This window comes from Magnolia sinica, chromosome 5 (assembly GCF_029962835.1).
Source record: "Magnolia sinica isolate HGM2019 chromosome 5, MsV1, whole genome shotgun sequence".
Classification (NCBI taxonomy): Eukaryota; Viridiplantae; Streptophyta; class Magnoliopsida; order Magnoliales; family Magnoliaceae; genus Magnolia; species Magnolia sinica.
Genome location: NC_080577.1, coordinates 101,846,869 through 101,867,757, shown reverse-complemented (window position 1 = coordinate 101,867,757; position 20,889 = coordinate 101,846,869). Strand labels below are relative to the sequence as shown.

Below are 20,889 nucleotides of genomic sequence, written 5' to 3'. Positions count from 1 at the left end.
TGGGCTTGGGTTGTTTTGTGATAGTTTAGGCTCTATTTGTTTTCTATGCTTTTTAAACTTATTGATAAATTTTTCATTGCTTGTCAAAAGAAAATTAAAAATTAAATAAAAATAAAAATAAAAAAATCCATCAAGCTTAATAAAAATAAATCAACGGTGAAAATGAAAGATCCAATGATTGAAATTCAGTATAAAACCTCTTGAAAACATTCAATGATACTAACAAGCTATTTTAGGCTTGATGGAACATTTACAAGATGAGATTAGCCACAAATCTTAGTCCTAGGCAACAAGTGGATTCTTTTTTGAAGTACATTGGGGCCAACTGAATCTTGACATGAGAACCCAATGACACTAGCGTGTTAGCCACTAATGTTGCATCACAAAGTGTATCGAAGCCCCACATCAAGACCCTTGGAGTCCTTTTGCAATCTTAGGTCAAAGTACAAGTCTAAGTTGGTGCATGACCAAGTTGATCAAATCCAAGCATGATGGGTACTCTTGGGTAGGAGATTTAATGCAATCCATGTAATGCAAATATTAAATCAAGCCTAGAACTATGTTCCGATAAATAGATGAATACTCCCATGTGTGAAGGGTGATGGCAATTGGATGCCCGATAGTAGAGATCAATCCATCCCAGTGTTGTCATATGCGATCTAATATGCCATTTTGGGTCCTTGGACTGCATAAGCCATAGTGACGTGCAATATTTGGACCATTGGGGCTTATGCGATCGCATAAGTCATGTTTATGCGATTATGCCATCGCATATTGAGTATGTGTTGGCATAATCTCTCTTGCTTGATTTTCTCTCACTTTTTGCCTATAAATAAGCACCCCCCCCAAACCCCCTCCTCTTTCTTCTTCTTCTCTCTCTCACTCACCTCTCATCCCCCTAATACTCTCATATTCTCATTCTTTGTTCACTCTCTTACTTTCTCTCATAACTCTAGTACTCTCATTTTCTCTCGTAAGTCTTGTCCCTCTTACTTTCTCTCTTACCACTATAAAACTCTCATTCACACATTTTTTTGTATATGCAATTATGCATTCACTTAATTAGGGGTTTTTCATTAAAAAATCCCTACACAACTAGCAACTATTTACATGTGAATAGTCTAATACTTGGGGGCATTCATTTGATTAGTTGTTACTTGTTAGTTAGTTGAATTCATTTGAGTATATGCAATTATGCATTCATTTTTTTCACGCCATTTTCTTTTGAATAGTCAAATAGATGTAATAAATATAACAAAACTTTAATGAAGTTGGTGATAAAACTATAAAAAGAATAATTCTACATGAGTAGCATTTTTATATTTTTTTTTCATAATTTTTCCATTTTAACTTGAATTGTCTGATTTTATTTTTATTTTTCAAAAAAAGGGGGCTGCATATAGGCACAGCCCCCTGCTGTTGCACGCGATTGCTTATGCGATTTGACAACATTGATCCATCTTGACTCATCAATGGTTCATGTCACACAAGATCATCACAAAAAAAAGGATGATCACAAACAAATCTTGGGTCCATTGGGGTGGTCATGGAATATTTTGGGTATTCAAGAACGTGGCACATCAACTCTCGAAAAGCCCACCTGGGCCATTATGTCCATTACATTCTTTCCCCAAGGCAGAGATTCCATAAGAAATCCATATAACCCGTTAAGATGTCGAAGTTTCCAATCATAATTAATATCAAAGTATATAGATAAAGTGGATCACTTGCGATCCTACTCCATTCTTTTGTTTTTGTTTTTTTTTGAAACGATGATGATATTTCATTATAAAGGCCGCAGCCTAAATATACAAATGTACAAAAATACATCTCTAACAACAAAAACCAGCCCCCCAAATGATCAATTTATGAAGATGAGAAGCCTATGATTCCGCCCACTCCTTTACATGAAGAATTGCCCTCCGGAATACATCTAACGCTCTGCCTTTTCTATTCCTGAAGCATTGCTCATTTCTTTCCTACCAAATAGCCCATAGAACTGCTAGCAAGCTCAATCTCGACAACCTTTTCTCCCCGATTTTCCTAACCCCCCACTATGCCAAGGGAAAAGAAATTCCTTTATTGAACTCGGAAACACCCATAAAGTCCTGGCTAGCTGAAGAAAATGACCCCACACCCCCCTTGCGAAAGGGTAATGAATAAAAAGGTGATCCACAGATTCTGCATCTTTCTAACACATCAAACAAACATTTGGGAGAATCATCTTCCTCTTGCAGAGATTATCGATTGTTAATGATCCTACTCCAATCATTAAAAAAGATTACTAACGACTAAGTTCCAATCAACAAAATAATCAATGGATTCATATTGGCTTTTCAGGGCACACATAACACCAACATTGACTTCTTAACAATCGATAGCTAGTTTGACGAATTTTTAGCTAGGTTGTTCTCTGGCTTATAAAACTGGGTCCCACTCAGGCCTTGCACGGTCGGGCTAAGATTGATTCTGACCAACCCAGGCTAGATTCCTTGGGTGCATATCATTATCATCATAGCCTCATCCGATCTGTTTCTGCCATCGTCGTTCCTTAACATGAAAATGGAATATAGTGAATGTATCTTGCTTGCTGCTTTGAGTTTCACTCCCCACTCAGAGATGTTGAATTTTCATAAAATGGTTTCTTGAATGAGACTTTCTCATTTTTATCCTACAAATAATTCCATTATGGGATATTCTGATGCAGGCACACCGTGAATGCACTGGGACGGTATCCCCAGATGATAGCCATATTGAAGATCCTGTTGCAGCGGCAGAGGAGATTGCCTTTTGCAGAGCATGTGCTCGGTTCGGCCTCGGCCTGTATCTGTATCACGAAGACGAGTTGCTGTAAATTGGAGAGCATCTTTCTTCCTATCATTCACAGGCTCGTATCGCTCTCTCTCGCAACTCATAAGCATCCGTATACCATACCATGGCAGAGCCACCAGTGGATTATATAGTTGTGTACCCAGTTTTGCTTCTTATTCAGATATACACCTTCCTATCTGTTGATGTAACTTTATATACGGGAAAACAGTCATTCGGCAGCTCGTGTTGTGCTCAACGTTCATTTTAGATGTATGAATCTGCTGGTAACTGACACGTTTGGTTATAGAAAGTGAACATCTTTCTTTCTTCTTGGTAATGAAGTACATGGTATAGTTGGTAATCTTCTGGAAAAAAAACAGCGATATGCCATATGCATATGGGGCGTTCGAACTGTGCAGGTGGGTTCATTATGAAGATTACGTGGCACAAAATCAGGCTGATCTGTTCATTGGGTGGGCCACACCTGTATACTGGACCATGTCACTGGTTTTCCATTGATTTTAATTGTCCCCCACTCCCCACTTGATAAGTGGATTGGCCTGATTTTCATGCCAGATTATCATTATGATGGGGAGCCCAGAAGTCCTACACATGACGCCTTGGAGGAAAATGTTGTGGCGTGGGAAGATAAAATGTTGGGGGCTCTCAATGTGACATCATTCTTCATAAACGAATGCCTCTATGAACAGGTTTAAGGGAAGGGCTGATCAAGGCTGCAGGTTTCTTTCATTGTAAAGTACCAAATTCCATGGGCTGTGGCCTTCAAAATCACAGTACATTGCAGGAGAAACTCAAGAAGAATTGTCTTTATGTTACAGGCATCATGACAAATGTCGCCAGAATTTTGAAAAAATTGTGATATTTTTGTGTGAAAAATTCATCAAACGTGTTGTTATTGCAAGATTTTCAAAATCTCAGCAGTTTTTTTATTTTCATGATTATTTGGTGAAATAATCATGGTGAAATAATCATGATTTTAATGAAATAAAGAGCTTCGCGTAGCACACATGCATGGTGCATAATGCTCATGTAGATGCTATGCATGCAACGATGGGTCTGAGATCCAATCCATCCAGCAGGAAGGCACCAATGTAATTAAAGACCTAGCCCAAGAATCTGGTTGATCCATTGGTCAGGTGGGTCACAGTTTGCAAAGCAAGGTGGACGTTAGGAAAAACCTGGCTGATGTTTTCTAACCCATCCGCCTACTTAAAAGACTGGATTTATTTTAGGGAAAACATGTAGAAGTCAAGACCAACCTGATGGATGGATTGTACCTCATATATGACATGTACATGATCTTTGTACACTATAAATTTAAAACTAGAAATTAATGCATTTTTACCCATATTTCAAAATTTTATAATTATTTGTTAATTTATCATAAACCTTTTAAAAAATTTATTTTCAGCACTATTTTCCAAATAATACATATCAAGATAAAAATAACAATAATAACAATCTGAAAATCTCGGAAGAAATTTCCATGCTGAGGAAATTCTGAGATTGAGATTTGTCACTACTGCCAAGGGGAGAATAGCTACAGTGAATGTGTATCGGCAGGAGAGGCATATTTGGAATTGAGCACACAGTTGGCTGTCGATTGCTTACAATGGCAGGCGTGCCCCACTTGATACGTGGACCCACCAGCACCACTCAGATGTTTGATTGTGACACCGTGGCAGGAGAAAACAGTTCAGCAAGGTAAGCTTAGCGTTCTGGGGGTTCTCTCTGAACATTCCTCAAATATACTGGATGCCTCTATTGCCAGTTTAAGAGATGGGACTGATCAAAGCTGCATATTGTTTTCATTGTTAGCCCACACTAATGAGATTTACTACTCTCTCTCTCTCTCTCTCTCTCTCTCTCTCTCAAGATGGGTTGTGGCCTTCAAAGTCACAGGACACTTGGGAGGCACCCAAGAAGATCCTTTATTTATGTTACAAGAAGAAAATCAATTCAGTGAATGACTGATTGCACATTGATGGAAGAAATGCGGATTTGATACAGATATGGATGTTCCTTGTGGAGATATTCTAATGTACATGGGCAACAGATTTTCTTGTATATATTCTTTCAACTACATGTTCACCTTCGCAGAAGTTTAGGGCCACTGTTCAATGCCATCCATGTTGCAATCACATCAACAAGAAGGTCGACGTCCTTTGATATTTGTGCACGAATGATCTTTGAGTCCGCACCTAATGTGTTGCCTACTTCCTTGGCCACTGTTTCCCATGGTGTCCCTACCGTCAGATTCGCTAGAAGCTCGCCTCCCCGGTTTACAGCATCTGCCATGGCTGGCGGGATGTCAGGTAAAGCCTGCAAATAGAAGTCAGTCATCTCTTCACCACCAGTGTTTAAAAGCTCCATTGGAATCTTGAAAAGCATGCAAAGACGATATGGCAGGATTGACTCAATAAAGGGCTACTGTAATTTCTAGGGGCCGAAAGAATCCCTTGGAGTTGAACTCGATTCAAACTCAAAACGCTTGAGAATTATACTGTAGATATACTTATACGCTTACCCATGAATAAGGCCAGGCTGCTCATTAGGTGGGCCACAATGTATCAAACAAACAGACAATTAGAAAAGAGTCGACCAATGGTCCAGACTCAAAATAGTTGTGTGCCCCACCAGATGATTTTATTTTTATTTTTTGTTTATGCTAATGTAATCAACTCAGGCTTCCAAACTCAACAAAAAGAGAGAATTTCAGATGGACCCTCTGCCAAGTCTGACTCGAGTTCCAAGTTCAAAAATCTAGACCAAGAGAAAATATAGGGCTGCACATATCACACGCATGATTTTAATGTAAAACAACCAGAGTACTGGACTGAATTTCAGATGGACCCTCTTCCAAGTCTGGCTCAAGTTCCAAGTTTAAAAATCTAGACCAAGAGAGAAGACAGGGCTGCACAAATCACATGCATCATTTAAATGTAAAACAACCTTATGGTTTTTAGTTAATCAGATGCAGCTACCTTCTCGACTGTCTCACTTGAAGAAATTAGGATAATTATAACTGCATTAGGGCTTAAACAGTCACCTGTTGCAAAGGAAGCCCGTGATCTCCTGGCAGCATGCGAATCGACATATCCAGCATTGAACTTACAGCAGACTCCGAGCATAGCACCTTAGCTAGTGCCGGTGTTTCATCAATCAAATCATCTTTGAACTTTACCAGAAGATTCCGGGAAATGCCATAGTAGGACCTTATCTGCATATGTGGTAGAAACTAATAAACATTTTTTTTTTTTTTTACACACGCACACACACACTCACACTAGTGGAATTTCACCACCTATGGGTACTCGAACCCTTGAACCGGTGTTGAAACTCCTGAGAGTCTACCACCGGAGCAAGAGCAAGGACCCAGAAACTATTAAACATGAGTATCTGAATGATTGCATTAAGTTTCCAAACATTTGATCCTGTTGCATAAATGAATGGCTTTTCAGTACTGGAAATTGACCATTAGGCAGCATGATCAGACTTCGTAATCATAGTCTTACACATTGGTTAAGCATGGAACAGAATTACTGATATCACTTCAAGATGGTTCCATGCATTTTCTTCAAGCAGGAATCAATCTGTGCATTAGATGGTTTGACAGAATAGGAATCGTAGCCTTCTTAACAAATCCGTATAACTGGCCACACTTCTTCAAACAACCTGATTGAAACCTACATAAGAATTGCTTTCTAATATTATCTTCCATCCAAGTCACACGCAACATGATTTTTTATTTTTTTTTACATACCCCCACACTCACACACCCACTCACACCACATGGGCACTTGGTCCCTGGTCTCAGTGTTGAAGCTCTTGTGAGTCTACCACTGAGCCATGAATGGAGACCCACACAACATGGCTATTTGCGAAACAAGCTTTAAAACTATTTATTTGGATTTTTGGTAATATTTGTAGCTATTATATCAACTATCAAGACTTCCAATTCTTTGCCAGCCCAACCTGTTTACACAAACTTTTACATGCATGCAGCACGTGTGGGAGAAAAATGTTTGGGTATGATTATGGCTGTCAATAGGCCAGGGTGGGGTCAAGAAAAATAAAAAATTTGAATAGGTCCATCCCAAATATTTCAAAAACTCGGGCCAGAAACTTTTTTTTTTTCCTTACGTGGCACGAAGGTATGAATGGTAATGCGGGCCGGAAACTGTGGCGTCTTGCTTTGTTGGCGTGTTTATGGTTCTTATGGTTGGAAAGAAATAATAGAACTTTCAGGAATTGTTCGGGTCGGGTTGAGGAATTGTTTAAGAAAGCAAAATTTCATGTAATAGAATGGGCAGTGGCTGCGAAGGCCGTAGTTCATTTTCCGGTCAACTGGGCTTGAGCTATAAAGGCTCTTGGGAGGATGTGTAGTCTTTTCCTTTTTGTATTTTCTTGCTTTGGCCTTTTCTCGCAATAAAATTCTGTTCTAATCGCTAAAAAAAAAAAGAAAAGAAAAGAAAAAGAAGACCCCAGGCTCTGCATGTTGACAGCCCTAGGTACGATTTAGGTAAATAGAAATGTTCACTGTAAGATTCCATAGTTTGGCAGCATAAGAATGAGTCAAACAGGGTCACGTGATTAGAAACAACATTCTATGTATTGCAAGTATTGACCAGTATATCGGGCAATATGATATTGTTTGTTAACAATATGAAACTGTAGGTGAGTACAAAAATTACCTGGTAGGGATGATATTATTGTCAATACCAGCCGATGTATCGCAATATCAATATTACCATGATATAATCCCACAGGTTCAGTTGTATAAATGCGAAGTCCCAATATCTCAAGTATCAACTGAATTGTTCAAAATCCAGGCCAAATATGACCCTGGCCCTGCACTTTGACAGCCCTAGGTACGATTAAGGTATATTGAGATGTTTGCTCTAACATCCCATAGTTCGGCAGCATATGAATGTGTCAAACAGTGTCACATGATTAGAAGCAACCTTCCATGTAGTGCAAGTATTGACTGATATTTCGGCGATACATTTCGTATTGTTGATCAACAATATGAAACTGTAGGGGAGTTCAAAAATTATCGTCAATATTAGCCAATGTATCACAATATTGATATCATCGTATGAAATAATGGCACAGGTTCAGTTGTATAAATGCAAAGTATCAATATCTCAAGTATCACTCAACATAGTGGTAATTGGTGTTTTCAGTATATTGCGATATCACTGATATATCCCATGGTATATTTGTTACCCTAGTTGGGTGATACAAAACCCAACTTTAATATCCATTTCAATGTTTTAAAGATCAATGATATCGGCCGATATATCCCATGATATATCTTGTATCCTATCTGTGCGATATGAGCCGATATATCCCACATGTTCAATTCAATGAGCATTTTTGATTTTCAATCCATTCTTTTTTTGTTTGAAATTATGTTAAATCAGTGTCAAATGGTTACATATACATTGATTCTTCATGTTTTGTATGGACAATCATGGGGTTGGAGCTATGATTTCGATATCCATTAGTTCTTCATGTTCTCCAATTTTTATTTTTATTTTGAAAATTTCCTATAACAAGCTGTCAATTGAAACTAATTTCGATATATTTAGGAGTATTTGATGAAATGATCATCACATACACTCTAATTTAGAAATTTGAGTGTAGGTGGTCCAACTTGGGGAAAATTCAAAATTTCCACAATTTCTCCCAAATTGCTTGCAATGTTGCACTCCAAACATGAAATCAAGCATGTATAAGCGCTGATCTACTGATTTTTTACTTTTTTAATTAAAAATTTTAAAAAATTGTCATTAATATATATATATATATATTCGAAATTTCCCTTCAACCAGCTATCAATTGAGAGTCTCACATACATTCTAAATGTTATGCATTCAATTTGGATATAATTGCATTAGTTTAGTCAGACAACACATAGCTTAGAATCCTATACAAAGGAAACCTATTATGTGCACTTCTTTTTTGAGATATTATGATTTAAAAGTGTGTATTAAGGTCTTTTTTAATAATCTCTGAAGTTTCATTGAAAAATTCAACCATTTTCCCAATGTTTCCCCATGTTTCCCAAAAAGTGCAATAAATTACCCAATACAAACGATATATCTCGTGTGATAACCGATACGTATTTGTATCCCAAGGATGTGATACGTAAAGTGATACTGATATTTCGAACACTGATCCATTTTTCATGATATTATGCAATATCGCAATAGCGTGCAATATATCCACACTCGCCCTTTATAAATTCTTAATGTATCATGCGATATATCGATACTGGGTGTGATATTGAAATGGATAAAAGGAAACAAACGTTGTTTTGTCTGGAAAATCCTCAAAAAATCACAAAAATTGATTATTATTATTTTTTAAAAAAATAAATTTCTACCTAGTCATTGTAAGGAGATTTCAACCAATCCACTCTTGTTTGTTGTAAGAAAATCTTCGAAATTTCTCCGAAACCATAATCGGAAGCTTCTTGAGGCCAGATTCTAAAATGTGTCTATTTTTTAGTTTTGATTTGTTTTGTTTTGTTTTGTTTATTTATTTATTTAAATTTTATATGTTGTAAATAGTGTCAAATGGGAAGAAATCCATGACTCTTCATGTTTGGCATGAAAAATTATAGATTTGGAGCTTCGATTTTGAGATTTGGGAGAGATGGGCCGAGTGGCGGAAATTTGGGGAAAAATCAAAATTTCCCCAAAATTTCCCAAATCAGTTGCAATCTTAGTTTCCAAAACAAAATCAAACATGTATATAACCTGATCTACATATTCTTGGAATTTTGGAGATTTTTTGAAAAAAAATATATTTTAAATTAAAAATAATTAAAAATGTTAAAAATAAATTTTCCTTGAAATACACAAGTATATTTCTAGTTTTCTACTTCTTCTTTTACTTTTGAATGTAATGCTTGTATTTCCATACATGTCTATTTGCATTTATAAATTTTATGGATTGACTTTGAATATAATTACATCAGTTCAATCAAACAGTGCATAGATTTTTGTTTTAAACATTAGATATTTATTAACAAAACCAGCCGAAGCCGAAGACAGTGTGCATGGATTAGGACCCTATACAAAGGAAACCTATTATGTGGTTTTTTTTTTTTTTTTGTGTGATTTTTTAAATGTGTATTGGTGTCTTTTTTTTAACAATCCTTGAAGTTACATTGAAAAATTTGACCAATTTCCCAATGTTTCCCAACAACAACAATAAATTACGCGATACAACCAATATATCCTACGTGATAACTGATATATATATATCCCAAGGGTGTAATACACTACATGATAATGTTATGGAAAACATTAGCGGTAACTAGGATATTTGATTAAAAATCAGAAAAAAGCTGCTGCTTCCGCGCCCCCCTCCCCCCCCCCAAAAAAAAAAATTTGGGGATTCTTGGAGTGTTTTAACAACTCTATTAGATTTGTTTCACATCAAAACACAAATTTGGTGGGGAAACTACGATCCGAAAGTGAATTCAGGTTGGAACCCCAAAGGATGCGGACATCAGACCCTTAAAAGTTTATAAAAAATGAAGGCAGCAGACGAATACATCGTTATGGCTCAATGATTGTTCATGGCACAACCGAGGATGATTTTGAAGATATGGTTTATTGCACAACTAAATGATGATTTTGAAGATCTGGTTAATTGCAAAACTAAAGATGATTTTGAAGACCTTACACGTGTCCTTGAATTAATTGAAGGCCCCGCATTAAGAGGGCACACGTGTAGGATGAGTTAGAAGACTGATCTGTTACACATGATTTTTTATTTTTATTTTTAGAAAGCTTTGTTTGACGCATTTATTTTTACTTTTGTTATAGGGGTATTTTAGTCATTTTCTTTTAAATCTGAATTTTATAAATAGGGTGCTTTCTACCCTAAACCTAATAATATTTTTTTAATGAAAGCTGGGTGCCTACTTCTCCTTTTTCTCTGTGGTAAGTTCTTCTCTTCCCCTAATATCCTCTCTTCTTCTAACTTTTATTTCTAGCCCTCCAACATTCTTATTCTCTTTTTATGCCTAGTCATTTTCTCTCTCTCTCTCTCTCTCTGTTTTTTTTTTTTGCTATTGACCTTGAAAATCTAAGAATTGATCTCAACCCTCTCTCAGATTTTCCAGCCGTCCCTATTCCAGAAATCCTTTGATTTCCTGGACTAGAAAAGCTGCATTGATTGTTGGATTGAAACCATGCAACATCGGGAGGTCCCATCCCTCGTCGGATCCAATCCACACATGATTTGAATATGGTACCGCAGGATTGTGATGATGGTCTGCAACCATTGCATGTTCCCTTTATTAATATCTTTCCTATGATGTGGAATGTGAATATTTCAATTAATTTGCTTAGTTTATTTCGCTGGATCATTTTTGTGCTCACACATGCATTCTAGTTTAGACCGTCCTGCATCAAATTTGGGATCAGAGCTTTAGTTTTTGCATGGTTTTTGTTAGATCGAGTCATCTGAACTTAGGATCATTCGTTTCCTCGTCTAGGATTGTCTAGATAATTCCAGATCTACATCCCACAGAAATTGCGAACTTGATTTTTCAGATTCACAGTCCTGTGGGATATAAATCTGAATTTCCAGATTTGTGTTTTCATTCTAGTTAAATCTGAAAATCTGCAGCATTCATACATTGTATAGAAATAGGATCATACATCCATATTGAGGTATGTTCAAACCTTAGAGTCGAGTTTGGGAAAATTGAGTTTGAGTTTTTGGTGTATTCCCACTAGAAGTGGTAAAGGTTTTGGCCAACACCCCATTATGAGTAACGAGCAATTAAGCGACCACCTCGCTCAATTACTCAAAAAGATAACTGCCATAGAGACATCCAACAAAAATATCGAACGAAAACTGACCGCCACCGAGGCTAGACTTGAGCGATTGGAGGCATCTCAAAGGGAAAACCCCACTGTTGGGGGAGATGTGTAGTCGCAAGTAGGTGGTGTTGGTGAGGGGTCAACCCCAAGACAAACCCCTACCAATGGCGGGCATGCGGGTAGAGAACAGGCATATCAGGACCACTTTGATCCTGACGAGAGAGTCATGAAGAATGTCAGTATTGATGCCCTGAGCTTTGATGGTCGCTTTGACCCCAATGCATTCCTTGATTGGTTAGCTGACATGAACCACTATTTTGAGTGGCATGAGATGTCAGAGAACCGACAAGCACGGTTTGCCAAAATGAAGCTTGTGGGGCAAGTGAAGATGTATTGGACCAATAATGAGCGTAGGATTGAACGGGTGAGAAGAGCTCCCGTAACTATGCTAAGAGAGAAGTACATCCCTCTCTCTTATCGCCAGAAGCTCCTTGAACAATGACAATCTTTACGCCAAGGATCCATGCCTGTTACAGAATACATCGCAAAAGTTGAGAAATTTATGATGCGGTGTGACATTGAGGAAGACCCCCTGGGGTGTTTGATTGGATCTTCAGTGTGAGCTTTGGGCTAATCCCGTGACAAATTTGGACGATATTTACCAAGTGGTGCAAGAATTAGAGTAGTATCTGAAGACTCCTGTCACAAGACGGTTCGATTCTAGAGACTCTAATGTGAGGACTGGTTCTCAGGGAACTAGACCCAACCAGTGTTCGCATTGTCGACGAAATGTCGATAATATCGCCGATAATATCGGTGTCGCTAGTCTAGCGACACCGAAACCCCCATTTTTCGTTTCTCTCTGGATTATCGGCGAAATATCGGCGATATCTTCGATAATCTTTGATTTTTTCCGACAAAATAGGTAAAAATGGAAAATTAAACCTTTGATTTCGGTAATACCTGGTTTATGGTTGATCGGAACTCGGAAGCAAAGAATTTCATGGGCAGCAATCGACAGCGCTCGTCTCGTGTGACCCACAGACACATGATTTCGGCGAAAAATCAGAGATTTAGGGAGATTGCTTGAAACCTCGTCGAAAATCACCCCTCTTCGCTGGAAAACCTTCTTCGCAGACGAAACCCTTTTTTTTTTCTTTTGTTTTTTTTTTTTTTTGCTTTTATGCTTCAGCGGAAGCAAACAGGCGCACGGTGCGCTTCAGCGTACTGAGTAAACTTTCTGGGCCCACCGTGAATGTATGTGATTTATCCACGCCGTCCATTCATTTTTCTAGTTTATTTTAGGGGTAAATCCCAAAATTAAAGCATATCCACAGCTCCAGTGGACCACACCACAAGAAACAATAAGAATAATGATTTTCACCGTTGAAACCTTCTTAGGCCCCACAGTGATGTTTATTTGTCATCAAACCTTTTTTTAAATATAAAAAGGCATGGATGAAGGGTTAAAATAAATATCAGCTTGATTCAAAATTTCTGTGGCCACCAAGAAGTTTTTAATGATATGCGTTCAATTCACAAAGTTTCTTGTGGTGTGGTCCATTGAAGATTTGAATCTGGTTCATTTTTTATATCACACACTAAAATAAGCCTTCATATATAATGGACGGTGCAGATGTAAGGTACATAGTTCATAATGGGCCCCACAGTTAGGGTTCCATCAAAAGCGGATGGGCTACTGTACCTCACACCAGCTATATAGCTGCTGTAGGTACGTGTCTTGCGAAGTCCAGCACTGACGCTCCTCGAGCTCCGAGTTGTACGAACGGTTCAAAGGAGATCAGAGTTACGTTGGCCCCACAGTGATGTATTTAATATATCTACACCGTTAATCTGTTTTTAGAGTTCATTTTAGAGCATTATCCAAAAAATGAATCATATCCAAAGATTATATGGACCGCACCATAGATAGCAGCAGAGATAATGATTTTTACCGTTAAACAATTTGTAGGGCCCACTATAACGTTTATTTTGCATCCAATCTATTCGTAAAAATACAAACATCTGAATGAAGTGGAAAAACAATTTTCATACTGATCCAAAACTTTTGTGACCTCAAAAAGAATTTCAATGGTAGATGTTCAATCCCCCACTCGTTTTTGCAGTGTGGTCCACTTCATAGTTATTTGTCTTATTTTTCGTCTAAAGGCTTAAGGCGAGCTCTTCAAATGGATTAACGGTTTGGATATAACACACACCTCATGATCAGACCCATATCACTTGCTGATGTCAATAGCTGGTACGAGGTGCACCTGCCAATTCGCTCCGGACTGCGCCGGAACGAAGTGAATTGCACACTGAGTAAAATATAGGCCCATAGTAATTGTGTATTTGATCCAACTCAGTCCATCCATTTTATTAGATGATTTTAAGGCATAAGCAAAAAAATGAAGCATATCCAAAGCTTAGGTGGACCACACCAAACTGTGTGAATTGAATGTTTACCATTGAAAAATTATCGGGGGCCACAATTTTTTTGTATCAACATGATATTTCCGTTTTTTTATTCAACCATGTCCCTGTGATCTTATGAACAGTTTGGATGACAAATAAACATCACTGGGCCCTATGAAGATTTCAATGGTTGAAATTATTATTACCACTGTTTCATATGGTGTGGTCAACTTGAAACTTAAGATAAATTTATTTTGGTTATTATTAGAGTAATTTCTTATGGAAATGTATGCTTTTTTGGGCTCCATTAAATGAAAATTTATTATTTAATGCATTTTTTTACAAATTTTTAATTTCTAAATATACAAATATGTGTATTTAGGCATGTCTTGAAGTTTCATGAAAAAATTTCACTGTTATCATATTTTTCTCCAAATTTCCGGTTATCGGCGATATTATCGGCGATAACGATATTATATCTTTATCCCTAGCCAGCGAAACTTGTAACGATACCGACAACTCAAACACTGGACCCAACATTGGTAATCAATCAAGGGCGCAAGCGAATGTTTCACCTAAGCCTAGAGATGACAAGGGAAAAGGCGTCCTTGGTCCTAGTCCAAGTGGAGGACAGAATGTGTGATACTACGAATGTGGGAATATTGGCCGTTTTACAACTCAGTCTCACTAAGAGCAAAGGAAAAGCCTTAGTCATAGGTGATTCCCAGGATAGCGAATATGATCAGGGCGACTCTAAAGTCAAAGAATATCAAGCCCGTAGGATCATTGAGTGATGAGGATGAGGATGAGGATGAGGTGGGTGATGATGCCACACTAGCAGTTGTCAGGTGTGTGCTAGCCCAAACTAGAAGTAGTGTTGACTAGCGTCGCAACACTATCTTCTACACAATCGTCAAGTGTGGCGATAAAAATTGTAAGGTGATAGTGGACAGTGGGAGTTGCCAGAATGTAATTTCCATTAGCACCTTAGGCCGTCTCAAGTTAGAGGCCACCCCTCATCTTGACCCGTACAAAGTCGCATGGGTAGACAAGACTTCCCTTCCTGTCACCCATCAATGTCTTGTACTCATTGAGTTCGGGTCTTATAAGGAGTTCATGTGGTGTGATGTGTTGCCCATGGATGTAGGTCACATCATCCTAGGCAGACCGTGGCTATTCGATAATGACGTCACGATATACGACTGTTCTAATGCGTGTACCTTCATGCATAATGGCAAGAAAATCAAAATTAATCCTATGCCACCACAAAACACTGCACAGAAGAAAGGTGAGAAGGCTAGTGAGCCTAAAGAAGTGAGGAAATCCACACCCAAGTCTCTCCACATCATCACAGCTAAAGAGTTTGAAAGAGAGACTGCGGAGGATTTTACGGTGTATGCCTTAGTAGCTAGAGAGGCTACACTAGAGGTACCAGTAGGGTTACCCCACAAGGTAGCCTCGGTCTTAGAGGAGTACAGAGATGTATTCTCTAAGGATTTGCCGGATGAGTTGCCACCCATGAGGGACATCCAGCACGCCATTGATCTTGTTCCTGGGTCGACTCTACCAAATCTTCCTCACTATAGGATGAACCTTGCAGAGCATGCAGAGTTGAAGAAGCAGGTAGATGAGCTCCTGCGAAAGGGTTTCATCGAGGAGAGCATGAGCCCATGTGCCGTACCCGCTTTACTTACACCTAAGAAAGACAGCACTTGGCACATGTGTGTGGATAGTAGAGCCATCAACAAAATCACGATCAAGTATAGGTTTCCCATACCTAGGCTTGATGACATGTTAGACATGATGGCTAAATCCACCATTTTCTCTAAAATAGATTTCAAGAGTGGGTATCACCAAATCCGTATACGCCCTGGTGATGAATGGAAGACAGCATTCAAGATGAAGGATGGGCTATGTGAGTGGTTGGTCATGCCTTTTGGCTTGATTAATGCACCCAACACTTTCATGCGGGTGATGACCTAGGTCTTGAGACCGTTCATGGGAAAATTCTTAGTGGTGTATTTTGACAATATCTTGATCTATAGCACCACCAGAGAATCATACCTTGAACATTTGAAGTTGGTCTGTAACGTCCTTAGGGCGGAGAAATTATATGCTAACCTTCAGAAATGTGCGTTCATGTCTAGTAAGGTTGTGTTCTTAGGGTTTATAGTGTCAGCAGAAAGGATGCATGCAGACCCAGAGAAAGTCAAGGCCATAGTTGATTGGCCTGAACCGAGGAACATCCATGAATTGCGAAGCTTCCATGGTTTATCCATATTCTATCATCGATTCACTAGGAGTTTTAGCACGATTATGGCTCCCATTATAGAGTGTATGAAGAAGGGAGAATTCGTGTGGTCGAAAGCCGCAGTTAAGGCTTTCAAAGAAATTAAGGGCAAGATGGTCGAAGCTCCCATCATGCGCCTTACCGACTTTTCTAAAGTCTTTGAAGTTGCTTGTGATGCAACTGGTGTTGGTATAGGTGGAGTCCTGAGTCAAGAGGGTCATCCTGTTGCCTATTTCAGTGAGAAACTGAATGAGGCAAAACAAAAATACTCTACCTATTGTAAGGAATTCTATGCAGTAGTGCAGTCTTTGAGACATTGGTGCCACTACCTTCTACCGCAGGAATTTGTCTTATTATCTGAACATGAGGCCTTACGTTATCTTCACTCCCAGAAGAAACTTACCCAAGGCATGCTAAGTGGGTTGCATTTCTTCAAGAGTATTCGTTTGTCTTGAAACACAAGGCCGGAGTAGAGAATAAACCAGCCAATGCCCTTAGTTGTAAAGTGGCATTGCTCAATTCTTTGAGTGTAGGAGTTGTTGGCTTTGAGCAATCGAGAGATGAGTACCCCACATGTCCAGATTTTGGGGGTACCTATACGTCACTCTAAAGTGATCAGCAAAGTGTGGGGGGTTTTGTTTCGAGAGATGGATTCATTTTTAAAGGAAATTGTTTATGCATTCCCCGTACGTCCTTTCGTGAATTTCTCATCTGGGAGCTTCATTCGAGAGGGATAGTTGGCCACTTTGGCCGCGATAAGACTATTGCCCTCGTAGAGGATCGTTTCTACTGGCCAAGTCTCAAGCGAGATGTCGCCAAAATTTTAGGGCAATGTAGAATGTGTCAGATGGCAAAACAACAAAAGAAAAATTCTGGATTATATACGCCATTACCTGTGCCACATGCTCCGTGGCAAGATATTAGCATGGATTTCGTGCTTGGGCTTCCCAAGACGATTAAAAAGCACGATTCCATTTTTGCTGTTGTGGACCGCTTCTCTAAAATGGCGCATTTTATCCCATGATCTAAAACTTCGGATGCGTCTAATATTGCTAAGGTCTTTTTCGATGGTGTGGTCCGACTCCATGGTTTACATATGACCATAGTGTCTGATCATGATATCAGATTTACCAGCTATTTTTGGAAGATACTATGGCACATGATGGGAACACGTTTGCAGTTTTCTACCGCATACCACCCCCAAACTGATGGCCAAACTGAGGTGGTTAATCGCAGCCTTGGAAACCTGTTACGATGCTTGGTGGGTGAACATGTGAAAACTTGGGATTTGATTCTACCTATAGCCGAGTTCGCCTACAACAGTTCAGTCAATAGATCTACAGGGTTGAGTCCATTTGAAATTGTTAGTGGGTATAAACCTCGGATGCCCATAGACTTGTTACCCATGTCAGTTACCCAAAGATCTTCTAAGTCAACTGATGCATTTGCACGACACATTCATGATTTGCATGCAGATGTTAAACAACAAATAAATGTGAGTAATGATAATTATAAATGTTCAGCTGACCAACATTGTAGGTGGATAGAATTTAATGAAGGGGATTATATAATGGTTAGGATTAGACCAGAGCGGTTTCTTTCGGGTTCCGCTAAGAAATTACAAGCTCGCAGTACTGGACCATTCAAAGTATTGCGTAAAATTAGGTCTAATGAGTATAGGGTAGACCTTCCACCTAAAATGGGAATAAATCCGATGATCAATGTAGAAGATCTAGTCCTCTGTTCTAACCTTTCCATTGTTTCTTCTTCCCACCCTTGGCCACTTTCCGACTTTACTTCTCAACCTACTCCACCCCTTCCACCATCAATTGACCATAAGAGATTGAACGGATAGTGGATGAGGAGATTATTTCCACACGAGATGAGGCCTTCTAAAGGTACCTCGTCAAAAGGAAGAACAAGCCACCATCTGATTCCGCGTGGCTTATAGAAGCAGACTTGCAGTGGATTGATCCAGACCTTCTCGAGACACACAAAAGTTTTAACTCGTCAGAGCCAAGTTCTTCTCACCCGAGGGGAGTTGGTGTGGACATCAGACCCTTCAAAATTTATCAAAAACGAATGCGGCCAACAAATACATCTTTATGGCTTGATGATGGTTCATGGCACAACCAAGGATGATTTTGAAGATATGGTTTATTGCACAACTAAATGATGATTTTGAAGATCTGGTTAATTGCAAAACTAAAGATGATTTTGAAGACCTTACACGTGTCCTTGGATTAATTGAAGGCCCCACATTAGGAGGGCACACGTGTAGGATGAGTTAGAAGACTGATTTGTTACGCATGATTTTTTTTTTTTTTTTTTTTAATTTTTAGAAAGCTTTGTTTTGCGCATTTATTTTTACTTTTGTTATAGGGGTATTTTAGTCATTTTCTTTTAAATCTGAATTTTATAAATAGGGTGCTTTCTACCCTAAACCTAATAATATTTTTTAAATGAAAGCTTGGTGCCTCATTCCCCTTTTTCTCCGTGGCAAGTACTTCTCTTCCCCTAATATCTTCTCTTCTTCTAACGTCTATTTCTAGCCCTCCAACATTCTTCTCCTCTTTTTATGCCTAGTCTTTTTCTCTCTCTGTTTTTTTTTTTTTTTGCTATTGACCTTGAAAATCTGAGAATTGATCTCAACCCTCTCAGATTTTCCAGCCGTCCCTATTCCAGAAATCCTTTGATTTCCTGGACTAGAAAAGTTGCATTGATTGTTGGATTGAAACCATGAAGATCGGGAAGTCTCATCCCTCGTTGGATCCAATCCACACATGATTTGAATACGGTACCGTAGGATTGTGATGATGGTCTGCAACCATTGCATGTTCCCTTTATTATTGTCTTTCCTATGATGTGGAATATGAATATTTCAATTGATTTGCTTAGTTTATTTCGCTGGATCATTTTTGTGCTCACACATGCATTCTAAAAAAAAAAAAAAAGAAAAAGAAAAAGAAAGCAAGAAAAAACATCCATATCTATGCATAGTTTCATGCATTGACATGGATTTTAAGTAAGCAATTTCGATTTTGAAAGTGGAAGAATGGGGAATCTGATAATGAGTACACCTACTGATATAGACAAGGGTGTGGCTATGGACAGATGTATCTAGGATTCAAATATGGGTGTGGAAGTGTCCACCAATTGCCAGTGTCCCTAGGAGCAACAGTGACTTCTATCTACTGATGGTTATACTGGTGCATATTGCTGAGGATGAGTACCATCAATATCATAGAGAGTAAGTGGTATAGTATCATAACCTTATGAAAACTGGGGACCCTAATGCAGTTATGTGGAGCAATGATATTGGACAATGCCTTTCGAGCTGGCTTATAACTCCACGTGGATCTGACCAATGTATATTGTGTTCTTTTAGTTTTTGGTTGTATTATTTGTGATGTATTGCTCGTATTCTATGACATTTGAATGATGTGAACTCATTTGAGTAATTGCGTCACTTAAGGCCAACAGTGCATAGTTTTGTCCTCTAAAAAATGGAAACCATGTGCATAGTATTTTGTAATGGTTTTTTATTCCTAAGTGTGCAATCATTTGTATTTTAACATCTCCGGAAATTTCACTGAAAAGTTTCATTTTTCCAGAGTATACGGTATACCAGTTCTGCCCCCCCCCCCCTCCTCAAAACTGCGATATATAACACAAAATATTACTGATGTTTCCCATGATATTTTTCAGTATCCCAAGGGTGCAATACATAGTGTGGTACTGAACACTGATTAGGAAAGCTTGTGTGTCTCCAATAAATAAACTACAAGTATAGGATATTTGACACTCTAGTAGTTTGGCATAAATGCAATATGATATATGGATGAAATGAAACAATGGAGTGTTGAAAGACAGAAGCAAATCACCTCCATTTCATCAGTTAGACAATGTTATACAGCAGGGTTTCTAAGTATAGGTCCAGTCCAAAAACCGGTATGATCTCCAAATTGGGATCAGTCACCCGGACGATACATAAAACAGAGATAAATAAATAAAATGACAGGGAAGTATGAAAATTAAAAAGGATATATAGTAGAGAAAAAGGTAGGTAGCGAGAAAGAAGAGTCCTGGTAGTGGGAGTGTGTCAAAGAAAGTTAGGTTGATGCTGGACAATGGAGGTGTTAATCATGAAGTCGAATACGGTAAGGATGAGAGGACGAGGAAGAAGAAGATGCAAAGCTTTTATATTTGCTGCTATCCACCATACAGGGAGGCTATGCCATGTGGTAACTGGGGAGTAGAGGGATGTGCCTCAAGATGGTCAAACACCGAGAAGGCATTAAATGGAGCCTCTAGATTTTAAATTTCAAATCACCACCTTCCTCAAGATAGGCGGCACTCTTTTAAAGCAACACCACAAAAGGTGAGAGTTATTCTTGAGGTAATAAAGTGGTCTATTAAAGGCGTTAATTTTTAAAGGTGGGAGGCAATAAAGTGGTCTACTAAAGGGGTTAGTTCTTAAAAGTGGTTTGCTAAGCCTGGTAT

The 20,889-nt window shown here is 38.6% G+C and overlaps 2 protein-coding genes across 5 annotated transcripts in view; one reads left to right on the top strand and one right to left on the bottom strand.

Moving 5' to 3' along the window:
- LOC131246461 (DNA repair RAD52-like protein 2, chloroplastic) overlaps nucleotides 1–3,148 on the top strand; it is a 38,884-nt gene extending 35,736 nt beyond the window's left edge. Inside the window, exon 4 of the mRNA XM_058246622.1 lies at nucleotides 2,708–3,148. Within this exon, the coding sequence (XP_058102605.1) occupies nucleotides 2,708–2,854 (147 nt within the window). The 3' untranslated portion in view covers nucleotides 2,855–3,148. The remainder of the gene's footprint in view (nucleotides 1–2,707) is intronic.
- A 1,597-nt stretch (nucleotides 3,149–4,745) lies between these two features.
- LOC131246460 (uncharacterized) overlaps nucleotides 4,746–20,889 on the bottom strand; it is a 55,523-nt gene continuing 39,379 nt past the window's right edge. For all 4 annotated transcript variants that reach the window (XM_058246621.1, XM_058246619.1, XM_058246618.1 and 1 more), the window contains 2 exons: nucleotides 5,882–6,052; nucleotides 4,746–5,154 (listed from right to left, as the gene is read on the bottom strand). In XM_058246621.1, the coding sequence (XP_058102604.1) occupies nucleotides 4,921–5,154; nucleotides 5,882–6,052 (405 nt within the window). In that variant the 3' untranslated portion in view covers nucleotides 4,746–4,920. The remainder of the gene's footprint in view (nucleotides 5,155–5,881; nucleotides 6,053–20,889) is intronic.